At 44.2% G+C, this 12,591-nt stretch overlaps 1 protein-coding gene across 4 annotated transcripts in view; it reads left to right on the plus strand.

Annotated features, from left to right (window-relative positions):
* The window catches only part of Aff1 (ALF transcription elongation factor 1), a 169,818-nt gene that overhangs the window by 112,029 nt on the left and 45,198 nt on the right, over window positions 1–12,591 (plus strand). For 3 of the 4 annotated variants that reach the window (XM_004870535.3, XM_087185928.1, XM_004870537.3), the window contains 2 exons: window positions 6,379–6,423; window positions 11,673–11,759. In XM_004870535.3, the coding sequence (XP_004870592.2) occupies window positions 6,379–6,423; window positions 11,673–11,759 (132 nt within the window). The remainder of the gene's footprint in view (window positions 1–6,378; window positions 6,424–11,672; window positions 11,760–12,591) is intronic. The other variant, XM_087185927.1, reaches the window with a different exon arrangement.

Below are 12,591 nucleotides of genomic sequence, written 5' to 3' on the forward strand. Positions count from 1 at the left end.
GGATCAAACTTGGGACCTTGCACTTTCGAGGCAGGCGCTGGAACCACTGAGCTAAATCCCCAGCCCTGCATAGGATTTCTTTGTAGGGGCATGTGTTACAGTTTTCTTAAGCCAGTTTCCTACAGAAAGCCCTTAGATTGTTTCCAGTATGCTGCTGTATGCAAAATAAAAGGATAATCCAGTGTACATTCTTTTGAAACAGACAGTGCATAGAAGTCACACAGAAGCCACACATGGTGGCACACTTCTGTGATCCCAGCATTTGGGAGGCTGAGACAGGAGGATTGCTGCAAATTTGAGGCCAGCCTGGACTATAGAGTGAGACCTTGTCTTCCAAAAAAAAAAAAAAAAGTCAAACAGCACATGGAACTACAATTTCATAGCTGTTGCCAAGTAGCTGTCTTTGGTGTTATGACCCTGGCTTAGTGCCAGCCACCGTATTTGAATGTCTGTGTCCCCACTTCTGACCCATTGATACAATATTGGTTGTTTGACAATCTGATATAAGAAAATTAGTTTCTCAGAGCAATTTCAATGTTTTGAGGAAAAACACAGTGCAGACTAATTTTCTTCTGTCCCACATGTGTTTATTTCCATTTAGTCTCTTCAGGTATTGATTCATAATTCAGGACGCCTACAGTATCTACTAAGTTTCTAAAGCCCTAGAGGTTAGAAATGCTGGGTTCACTGGTGCATGCCTATAATCCCAGCTACTGAGGAGACTGAAGCAGGAGACTTCTGAGTCTGAGGCCAGACTGGACAACTTAGAGAGACCTTGCCTCAAAATGAAAGGGAAAAGCAGAAATTTACTTTCAAGTTCTGAGTCTGTGAATGAAAACCAGCAAGTGTTTGGTGGTAGCATCTGAGTCAGTGAGGTAGAACTGACCTCTGCTTTCAGGGAACTTGTAACCTAGAACCAGCAGCAGTGACCTGGTGATGGGGACAGTTGGTCCCAGGAATGCCTGCCAGTTTGGGGTAGTAGCGCCTGGGAGCTGTTTGGCACAGGTGGTGTTGTGTCTGCAGCTGAAGACTGAGCAAGAGTTGTCCTCATATGGTGGTAGAGGAAAGAAGGTTCCAGGTGGGCACAGACAACTTGAGAGTCATCTCGCTTGTTGAGGGCAGGCTAACAGAAAATAGATACTGATGCTGGGCCAGGTGGCACATGCTTGTAATCCCAGTACTTGGAAGGCTGAGGCAGGAGGATTGGCGAGAGTTTGCGGCCAGCCTGGACTACAAAGTGAGACCCTGTCTTTAAAAAAAACAAAAAAAGAATGTCTGGATAATGAATGTGGGCACTGTACATTATCCCATGCATCAGTGCCTTCTGATGGTCCCCTCGCTTCCCATTTGTCCTTCACACCAGCCCTGTGGAGTGGTTAGGCTCTGTAATTCGACCCCTTATCCCAAGGGAGAGAGAGCCCACCTTGTCCAGGAACAGAACCAGGGCCGGCCCAGGAAGCTGGCCTCCTCCAGCTCAGGGCCAGGTGCGTAGGTTTCCTGGTTAGTGACAACTGGGCTTTTAGAGCAGCCCTGCAGTGCAAAAATGCTGCTCTGCTGAAATCTGAGAGACTTTAAGCGCAGTGTTGCGAGAGCCTCCCATTCTCGGTGGTCAGGTGTGTTTCTTCCATCCAGCTCCTTTTATTTAACTTAGGGAAACGTGCCATGTCATGCGTATATAGACAGTGTTTGCCAAAGTTTTTCACTGTGGTGTCTGTGCCTTCCTTTGTGATAACACTGCATCCTTCCCAGAGACAAAAGAAGCCAGAGCAACACTGCTGCCCTTCCTTTTGAAGAACTGGAAAAGATTTTTCTGGGGAAAAGAGTGGAAAACTTTGTCCTGAGCTGATTGGTTAATCTCCTGCAGAGTCCTCTCCAGGGCTCCGGAAAGCCAGTTTGACAGGATTCTGAAGCTAGCTGGGCCACAGCAGGGCAATTCCAGTCTGGAGAGAGTGAGTGAGTGAGTGTGTGTGTGTGTGTGTGTGTGTGTGTGTGTGTGTGTGTGTGTAGAGTGTTTCAGTTTTGTTATTTTTTTGTCAATACTGGGGATTGAACCCAGGCCCTTCCAACTGAACTATCTCTCTAGCCTTTTATTTATTTTTATCTTGAGACAAGATATCACTAAGTTGGCAGATTGTGTTCACACTTGAAATCCTCATGCTCCAGCCTCCCAAATCATTGGGATCACAGGCAAACATCACCACACGTGGCTTCCTTGTTTTAAAAATGGGGATAATATCTATCACAAAGGTTGATATGCATATTAAATAGAGCCTTATATAGATTTCCTGAGAAATTTTGTTTCGTTTAAAAATTTTTGTTACAACAATATATTTTATTTACAGTGGGAGGATAATTTAGTGTAGCTGTCCTCCCTGCTAACCTAATGATTTAGTTTTATAATCAGTGATGTCAAGTTTAGGAGTTAATGGTATGTAAAGAGTTAAAAGCATTGACAGGCACAATTTGTATCTGCTAAGAAACTGAGTACATTTTTGATCACTGTGTGAAGGCCCTTCCCTCACACAAAGACCCAGATTTGTGAAGTGACTGCAGATAGGCAGGAGGGGGCGCTCACCTGCTCCTCGAACCTAGAGAGGGACCTTTGTGTCTCCCCTGAAGGAGAACTAGGCGGAGAAGCACTGCAGACTAGATCTCCAGCCGTAAAGCAATACAGATGCTTGATTTTGCTCTTGGTCATCTCTTGTTCTTTAAGACTGTGTTAATAGGGCCAGGGATTTAGCTCAGTGGCACCATGCCTGCCTCAAAAGCACAAGGTCCTCAGTTTGATCTCCAGTACCGCAAAAAAACCCCACCTAAACCTCAAAAAACTATATTAACAAAGTCTTATGTTGAACCTGCAGAGAAGCCATGCCAAGACCATGGTGTTAAAGGAAGAGCCTCTTCACATGGCAGGAGTGACAGGCACTCAGCTGAGAACTCTAGGAGCATGGTTTTAACAAAGGGATTAGGACCAATGGTTTTTTTCAGCACCCCCCTCCCTTTGGGACATCTCCTTCCAGCCGCAGACTTGGAGGTGCCGAGCTGTGCTTTGTTAAACAGGCAGCAAGCGGGCAGCCTGTCCCAGCAGTCACACCTGAGTCACCTTCTCTCCAGTCTGCCTGTCTCTGCTCTGGGTGAGGAGCAGAGTGGAGATGTGCTGTCAGGTACGTGGGACAGAACCTGGGCTCATACTAGGTAGACTGTGTTGAAACCTCCATCTTGGATACAGGTGTGAGAAGTGGCAGTGTACAGAGAGGTGTCTGGGGCACTGGTTCTCACTCCGTTCACAGCACATATGGGTGTGAAGGTGGAGAGGAGAAATAGAAAGCAAATGCTAACATTTGGGAAATCTGGGTGAAGGCTTTGTGGGAATTCCTTTTAGTATTGTAGTGATTTTCCTGTCAATATGAAATTATAACTAAAGAAAAGGTTAGAAGTATATGTCTTGGCATTTTTCCATGGAAGCACATAGATTTATATTACTGACTTTGCATGACATATTGCTGCACAGATGCATGTGCTGTAACCAGGTGGACACCTGTCACTGGACATCAGATTGTTTTCAGTCCTGTCGTGATAAACTTGCTTGGATTTTCTTTTTTCTTTTCTTTTTTTTTTGGTACTAGGGATTGAACTCAGGACCTTGCGCTTTCGAGGCAGGCGGCAGAACCACTGAGCTAAATCTGGGGCCCTAGGATTCTTAACTATGATCTATCCTCATGTAGTAAACACCCCAGAAAAATTCACAATAAATTAACCAACCAGCTGGAACCTAAGGTCTTCATTAGAATTTTAAATGGATTAAATGGTGACTGTGGTGGGGTTAGATAAACGTTGCTAATCTACAGTATCTTCAGTTGTGGTTTATTCAGTGGAGTAAAACGTCTCAAAACAAAACAAAACAAAAAAAGAGGGGTCTTTGGGGATATGAAAATCTTGGCTAACTGTTGTCTCCTTGAATGGTTAGGGATTGCAGGAAGAAGTTTTTTTGCTTCTCAAGGGTTCATCTTCCTGACCTCATTCATTCTGTTTAAACAGTGGCCCAGTCTTTCCTGCCCTCATCCCAATGTGGTTTGCTGTTTTTCATCAATGGCCAGATATTGCTTGGATTCCCATTCTTGTTCCAGCAGCAGATAGCACACGAGGCCTCTGTGCCCAGCATCAGAACAATGTCACGCTCTGCTCTGCTGATTCTCCTTCAAGCTCTAATTGGGATTTTTTTCTGATAGTGCATGTAAGAAATTGAAACCACAGTACATGTTTTATCCTCTGATGAAAAAGCATTCGTTTCTCCGACGTTTAGCTGAAATAAGAGCACTGATGTCTGCCCAGTTTTTAGACGCCCTTCAGTGATTTTAAAACACAAAGAACTAGTTGTTCTCATGCAGGAATGTCTGCAGGTGGGTGCGGGAGATATGAGGGACACCCTCAGTTCTCTTAGTGATACCTCCAAACTTCTGACACCACCTCAACAATGACAGACTGCAGAAATGTCCACAAAACCATTTCCAGGGAGTTTACATATTTTAAGAGCATATTGAGGCAGCTCAGATTGTGTTTGAGTTGGGGCATGTTCATCCTGCTCTGGTACAGGGCAGGGTGTGTGTTGTATGCCTTTCCCTCTTTATTCCTCAAAGTTTGTCTTAATTTTCTTATTGCAGAGACAAAATACTCAACACCCAAAGTAAAAAGAGGAAAAGTTTATTTTGACTCATGGTTTGTAGAGGTTTCAGTCCATAGTTGGCTGGCTGCAAGGCAGGGTGGCATGGCAGAGGGGCATCGCAGGGGAGAAGCGGTTTTTGGCAGGCAGAAGGCAGCAAAGTAGCAAAGAAACAAGCAGGCACAGCAACCTTCTTTCTATTCCTTATATTCTGTCCAAGCTGCATACCCTTAGGGCGGGTTGAAGTCACACCCAGGGTGGGCCTTCCCACAATCCACACCCAGAATTATGCCAGACTATTCAGTAGGCTGATTTAGTAATCACACACCCTTGATCCCAGCATCACCCGCTCTAGATCCAGCCACCTCTGAAAAGGCCCACCTGTGACCACATGAGGCTTTGGGAACATGGAGACACAAGCCATAACAGAGTTCATGGGAAGGAGGGACTGAGGGATTGTTAACCTAGACTTTGAGTTAGTAAGTGACGCTGTGTGAGCAGTTCGAGAGCCATAAGCAGGAAAGTCCATCTGTCCATCTTGTGCAGCGGGTGCTGGTGACACAGAAGGGCAGTGCTGTGCCTTCTGAAGTGTGGGGTAGTGGGAGGGCCGTACGATGGGCACTCACCATCCTGTGCCCCTCTGTGCCGCCAGCTGCACAGCTTGCATGAGTTGACCCAGAACAAAAGTTGCTGGTCTGTTGAAAACAGAGTCATAGGGTACGTTTCATGTCTCTAGTCAGAAAATCGTTGTTGCAGATTAACTTTGCTCTTTTCTTTGCAGTTAACAATGTGTAGACCATAATATGGCATTTCCTGGACTCTGTCATGATGTCTCTGGTAACAGTTGCAGCAGCAGCCACCACCACCACCACCACGTGTGTTTAGCTGGGGATAGGAGGTAGCAGGAATAGTTGGTCTTTTTCCAAGACACCAAAGAATCTCTGCTCTCAGTGGGAAACCTGCGTGTGTGTGTGTGTGTGTGTGTGTGCGCGCGCGCGCGCATATGAGGTGAAAATGCTGACTTGAAGTGAGGTGATAGATATTTTTAACTTTAAAATTAACTTTGGAGCCAGGTGTGGTAGTGCATGCCTGTAATTCCAGCACTGTGGGAGGCTGAGGCAGGAGTATTACAAGTTTGAGCCCAGCTTGAGTGATTTAGTGATTTACTGACACTCTGTTTCAAAATAAAAAATAAACAGGAATGGGGATGTAGCTCAGTGCAAAAGCCTTTTGTTCAATCTCCAGTACCATGGGGCGGGGGACGGTGTTGAAGGTTGGCAGGTTAGAATATTGAAAAATAGGAAGAGCTGTCCCTGATTGGACTCTGGCCTGTGTTCCATGGACCTACTAATGTGTTCAGATGATCACTACTTTTTGCGTTCATCTCGTCTCAGTGTGGGATGATACGAGGTAGCTGACTGCTGTGTCTGTTTTAATCTCTCTTCTGCTCTGTTACTGCCTTGAGATGCACGGACATGCTCTTTATTTCATATACAGATGTTCTTTGGTGACTTGATCTGTGGTTTAGTCTGCCATGGTCTCCAGCTCCTGTTTCTTTGTGTTTCTCCCAAGAGTAAGCTGGGCAAATCTCTTTGGACTTCCTCATCCAGAATGCAGAGGCCCTAGTGCTCAGCCAGGAAAAGGAGGCCCAGGGTCCTGCTGCTCTGCAGTCCTAACTGGTGCTTGTGCCCTAATCCTCTCCTCCTCTTCCCTTTCAGCAGACCTACTCTGGTGACATCCACTGTGTTGAAGAGATTCTGAAGGTGAGTTCTGCTTACTGTCTGTCGCCTGAAGGATGCTTAAGGCACATGTGGGCGTGTGCATCTGCATTAAAGGACAGCTGCCAACCCTAGCCCTCCCAGAAAGGGGCTCCTACCGTGCACCCTCATAGACCCTGACAGTAACAAAGGGAGACTTAAAGCACTACTGAATTCTGTAACAGATTGTATTAATTAAAAGGAAGTCCACAAACTGCCTGACCTTTGCACCAATTTTACAGTGTTTCTCACGTTTTTGTACTTGTGTGTAATGATCCAGAAAGCTGCTCACATCCCAGAGGAGACGGCTCCCGGTACTGCTGTGGTAGCAGGCACTGGGGTTAAACAGCCTGGATTTATACCTGTTGTGTTTCCTAGGTGACATGGGGTGTGTCTGGCCTCTTCTTCAGCGAGACTATGACTTTTTTTTTTTTTTTGCTACTGGGGAATGAACTCTGGACCTTGCGCTTGTGAGGCAGGCACAAGAACCACTGAGCTAAATCCCTGGCGACTATGATATTTTAAAGGGGGAACAAAAAGAAAATGTGGAAAGTAAAAGCACATCTTTAGGCTACCCTAAGGATTATTCTTTGCTCCTGTTTATTGAGAGTGTTCATGAATGTTTGTGCTGCTTCTCCATGTGAATCATGGAATGTGTTACCCTTCCTTCAGTTTTTCTTGCACACCAGAAATTCCTTGCAGCATTTAGTTCCAGTAAACAAAACAAATTCTCTTAAACTGACATGCTCTCTTTTTATCAAAGAAGAGCCACATAAACTATCATGTTTTCCTTTTTGGCTTTAATTTCTTAGAAATGTGTTTAATTTTAATACTCAAATACAGCAACTGTAATATTGTGTGTATTTATTTCTCTTTCTTCCTCTGTGGCTCAGAAGTTGCTTCTATGTCAGTTTTAATGATTCTTCACTGTAAAGTTTTTGAATTTAAACGTAGAAGTCAGGTATATGGCCCTGGTCTGTGAATACTAATCTCTACTCATTTTTCCCTCAAAATACACTGAAAGGGGGCTGGGGATTTAGCTCAGTGGTTTCTATGCCTGCTGCGCAAGCGCAAGGACCCGAGTTCAATTTCCAGTACCAAAAAAAAAATACACCGAAAGGATTTTGTCTTTAAATTCCCCTTGTAAATTTATAAGTGACGGTGGTGCTTACACCAGCAAATAAGTATGTGGGTTGCTGTGATGGTGATCTTTGGGGTTTTTTTTGTTGTTGTTTGTTTGTTTTTGTTTTTTGGTACTGGGGATCGAACTCAGGACCTTGCATTTATGAGGCAGGAGATGGCACCACTGAGCTAAATCCCCAGCGAGACTGACTTTAAATTCACTAGGGCTGCAGATTTAGCTCAGTGGTTCTGGCACCTGCCTCACAAGCACAAGGTCCAGAGTTCGATCCCTGATACCAAAAAAATAGAAATAAAAAAATTAAATTCACTATGTAGCCCAGGCTGGCCTGGAATTCACAGTGATCCTCCTGGCTCAACTTCTTGAGTGCTGGGGTTAACAGATGTGCGTCACCACACCCAGCTTGTTGGTGATCTTTGCCTTGTGAAAATTTTGACAGAAGTAGTATCTGGCCAGATATTTGGGAGACACTGCCATCATTTTTGTTTCACGGTGTTTTTTTTCTTTTGTAGCTAGGGCTTTACAAGAAAGTTGCCTCTAAGCTTGAAGCATATTTGAGCTGCTAAAGATGAGAAATTTTTACCAGCCAGAAGAAAAATAATCATATTACTGGGCTGGGGATTTAGCTCAGTGGTGCTGCCGCCTGCCTCTCAAGCGCAAGGTCCCAAATTCAATTCCCGGTACCAAAAAAAAAAATCAAATTACCTTGATCGAATTTTTGTATCATACTTTCCTGTTTCTATTTCTGAAATGTCTTGGGTAGTGAATTCTTTTTGTTTTGTTTGTTTTGGCTAGTGAATTCTGAGAGTTAGGCCAGCCATGATGCATGAGGATTGCCACAAGTTCAAGGCCAACCTGGGTTACATAATGAGTTCAAGGCCAGCGTGAACTGCACAGTGAGACTCTGTCTCAAAAAATAAAACAAGCAAAAATTCTGAGAATAAGAACTGACCTGATTATAAAATATGGCTTTAACATTTTCACTGAAATTGGGATGACTTGTTCTATAGTTACAGAACTGCAGGGATAGAGATTTGCTGTTGTCTGCATAAACGATTCTCCTTGGATTTGATGTATGTTAATGCTACCCACATGTCAATCTCCCATCCTTCCTGTAGCAGTGACGATGATACAGCATCAGAGGAACATATTTTTTTCAGTTTTACTTTTATTGGTCTATGTTTGCAATACCTAAAGATTACACTCCCCTTCCGGCTCTTGGTCCTCTTCCCATTTGCAAAAGCTCTATCTCTCTGTTTCCTGTCATCTTTTGTCTTGCTCTTTAATTTATTTATACTTGGGTTTCTTACATAAGAGAAACCATGTGATATTTAAATTTGTGCAGACAAACATTTTAAATGTAATAAATTCATCCACCATCACTTCTCTAGCATTGCTTTAAGTGACATCCGGCCTCCCTGGGAATGCTTGAGAGTAAGTGATTACCGCAGCCAGAGGGTGTGTGTTTTCATTTGGAGATCATGCATCAGGAAAGCAAGTGGAAGGGTATCTGGGACTCAGGGACCTGGGCCTTTTCAGAGCGGAGATTGTGGATCTGCAATCGAACTGAAGTCCCCACCGCTCTGTCCCTGGGTGTTGGTTCTCGCAGGGTGAGATGAAGGCGTTGGGCTGGCAGATGATTTCTAGGGCCCCTCCCTGCCCTCTGATGCTGATGTCTACATCACCCTCTGCCTCAGTGTCCCCCTTGTTACCTTGCACCAGCAATTTATTGAGATGGTCCGGAGGAATCCAGACACAGGGGAGGTACAGGCCATAGATGGTTTCCCAACATCACAAATTAGTTACAGATGTTGTTTGGTCCTCAGGGTGATAACCTGGGGGAAAGTTGTCCCTATTACTCCCACAGGTTGATGGGTGAGCAGGTAGCCAGCAGATTCTACTCACAGCCACATCCTGGCCATATAGCAGCATACAGAAAGGGCAGTGTACATCGGGCAGATGCAGGCAGCTGGAGTTTTCCACTTACAGTCTGTTGGGGAGCTGAGGCAGTTGGAGTAGGCTCTCCCTCAGTGCACTGATGCCAGGGATTATGTGTTTGTTCACTTGTTTATTCAACAAATCTCCATTGGCCTGCAGATGCTGTTCAGCACTGGGTTCCCCAGTGAGGCAGACTGAGTCTTGGCTGCCATGGCAATGGAGATGTGGGTCTGTGGTAGAATACAGGAAGAGAGTCTGGGGAGTGGAGAAAGACAGGGGAAGAGTGGGCAGAAGGGCCTCGAGGTGGTAAAAGTTGGTGCATTCAAGGAGCAGCTAGGACTGGAGCAAAATGAGCAAGGAGGAAAGGGGGCAGCAACCATGGGGCACGAAGGGTGGCACCAAGGCAGGCATCCAAAGCTGGGCTCTGTCCATGTGAGGAGTCACTGTGAAGGCCAGGAGCAGAACCTTGGCCTCCCGGTTCTTTTGGAGCCTCCTCCCCTCAGGAATGGCCCCCTGGTACCTACATGCCTCTGGGAGGCTAGACACTTAGGGAAATACATAAATTTCTTCAGATTGCTAGGAAACCCTAGGGTTTAAGGAATTTATGCACTTTCCAGTGGCCTAACTTAATGGCTGGGGCAGCCTTAGGCATGGAGGATAACCGTGGATTGTTTAGTAGTAATTGGTGACTGAGTATCATAGATACCATGGAGATTCTGAAGAAATTCTTGGAGAACATAAGGGTAATGCTTTCAAACACCACCTCATTTAATTGCTACATATTTTTATATTGTAACATTCTGATGGTTTCAGACTTTAAAGTTTTTGCCAAATAAACCAGCAGGGAGCACTCTTTGCAGTACAGTATTGAAATTCTTATAAATCTAGATTTTTAGTCAAACATGGTAATGATCTGCATGCTTTAAGTGTCTTCTGTACAACATGCGTTCAAGCATTCACTTACTTGAACTATTCCTACCATACTTTAAAAATAAGTGCTCTAAGCCCACCTTTTACTGAGAAACTGAGGCTCAGAATTCAGGCCCCTCCCACAGGCTGGCTCAGGTCAGAGTGGGATTCTTGTGTTGGTCTCTGGCTGCAGATCAGTTGCTCTTTCCGTTGTCTTAGCAGGACTCCTGCTTAGTGCTGGACCAGGCAGGTGGCCAGTCTATAGAAAAGGACAGGCTTTCATTTTTTATATAATGGCCCAAAGCCAGCATCAATTCCATCACTATTCAAGGTCACTTAGTCTGTCCTGGAGCTGGTGCAGCACAGAGTGGGGGCTTCTTGCACTTCCCCAGGAAAATAGGGGGTTTCTGATCTGCAACTGAGTCATCTGAGACTTTAGTGTTCTCATCTATAAAATGCTGGGGTTAATGATCTCCAATGCCATTTTAGCCCTTCCAGAAAGTAAGAGTGTATGTTAGACACACCTTTTATCTGACATATCTGTGTACCATAGGGGGTGTGTGTGTGTGTATGTGTGTGTGTGTTTTCACAAAGCAAGATTCACAAATATGCTTAGGAGAAAACAATTTATTCAGGATAAATATATTCATTTGTAAGCTTTGGGAATCTTGCCTTCGATGAAATAATAAAAATTAAACTTATTGGAAAAGAAAGGTAATCTTTGAAGGCTGCCTCCTCCAGTGAAGTTCTCTATGCTATGGAGAGTATGAGGGAAGGGTCAAATCGATTAAAGGGCTCCCAAGTGGAACAAGTGGCCTCAATTACTTGTTTGCTTAAGACAAACAGGAAAGTTCTTCTTCCTTTGAACTTCAGTCATTCCAGGAAATGCAGTAAACCAGCCAGGGGAGAAAGTGAGCAGGAGGGAAGCTACCTTCAGGCCAACCTACTGTTCGAGCTCCTTAGCTTGCAAGACCCTCCAGCCCTCTCTCAGCTCATAGGTGCCATTGTACTTGGCATGTAGCACCTGTTCACCTTGCTGTTTTATTCTTCAAGCTGTTTTTTTTTCATTTTTATAAGTTGGTGATCTTCAGCTTTTGAACACAACTCATTCAAGTAGGAGTTTCTAAAGTGACTGAATTAACTTTTCAGACTGTACCTTTCACTTGTCTTTAATCTTCTCGACCCCCAATTTAGAAAGTTATCCTAAGTAGCCGTGAATATTGTGTTTGTAATGTACTTTTTCTTCCCTCTCCAAATCTCTTCTCAGGAAATGACCCATTCCTGGCCACCTCCTCTGACAGCAATTCACACGCCTAGCACAGCAGAGCCCTCCAAATTTCCTTTCCCCACCAAGGTAATCCTCGACAGCAGCCTGGTGTCTGTATGAATGAAGTGTGAAGTGTTGCTGTGAGCCAGCTTTATGAAGTATTACACTTTATTCTCCAGTGTATGGGAGTAAGAACATCTTGGATTTGTATAGTCAGGCTTTACAGTTTATGGAAGCATTCAGGACTTCACAGAACCTGTTTCATTGAGGGCACTTCCTGTGAACATGGGAAACAGGTTTGGGAGAACTAAGTGGGGGAGATGGTCTGATTTCTAGTTTTTTATGTGCACACACATCTTGTGTGTCTCATATGTCCAAAATTTTCTTGAAGGTTAATGTGATACTAGCAATACTTTACATAACAGTTAACTGCTGAATCAGGCATTTCTTTCTTTCTTTCTTTTTTTTTTTTTGGTACTGGGGATCGAACTCAGGACCTTGCACTTATGAGGCAGGTGGCGAAACCACTGAGCTAAATCCCTGGCCCTTCAGGCATTTCTGTAACAGCCTTTGTGAACAGCATATTTAAAGCACAGTCATCTTTTCTTGGCTTGTACTTTTGAATAACCTTCAGCATGTAGCAATAGCATGTTCCAATCTGGGTCCTGTCCAACCTGCTATGCATGCACATGTGTTCATAGCTATTGTTCTCCACGATACTGTTTCCAAAAGAAATTATGTCTATACAAACCCAGATTTACCACATCAGCTATTTTACTCATTTCAGAGTAAGACTTTTGTAAGACAAGTCATTATTACTGGTTTTAAAATAAAGCCTTAAGCTCTGTAAAAATGTCTATCCTTAAGACCAAAGAAAAAATAAACTCCAGGAAAGAATGTAAGCGATAAAAGCTATTTT

The sequence above is a fragment of the Heterocephalus glaber genome, unplaced genomic scaffold, assembly GCF_053883595.1.
Source record: "Heterocephalus glaber isolate CG9 unplaced genomic scaffold, H.glaber_assembly_v1.0 deba00001503, whole genome shotgun sequence".
NCBI lineage: Eukaryota > Metazoa > Chordata > Mammalia > Rodentia > Bathyergidae > Heterocephalus > Heterocephalus glaber.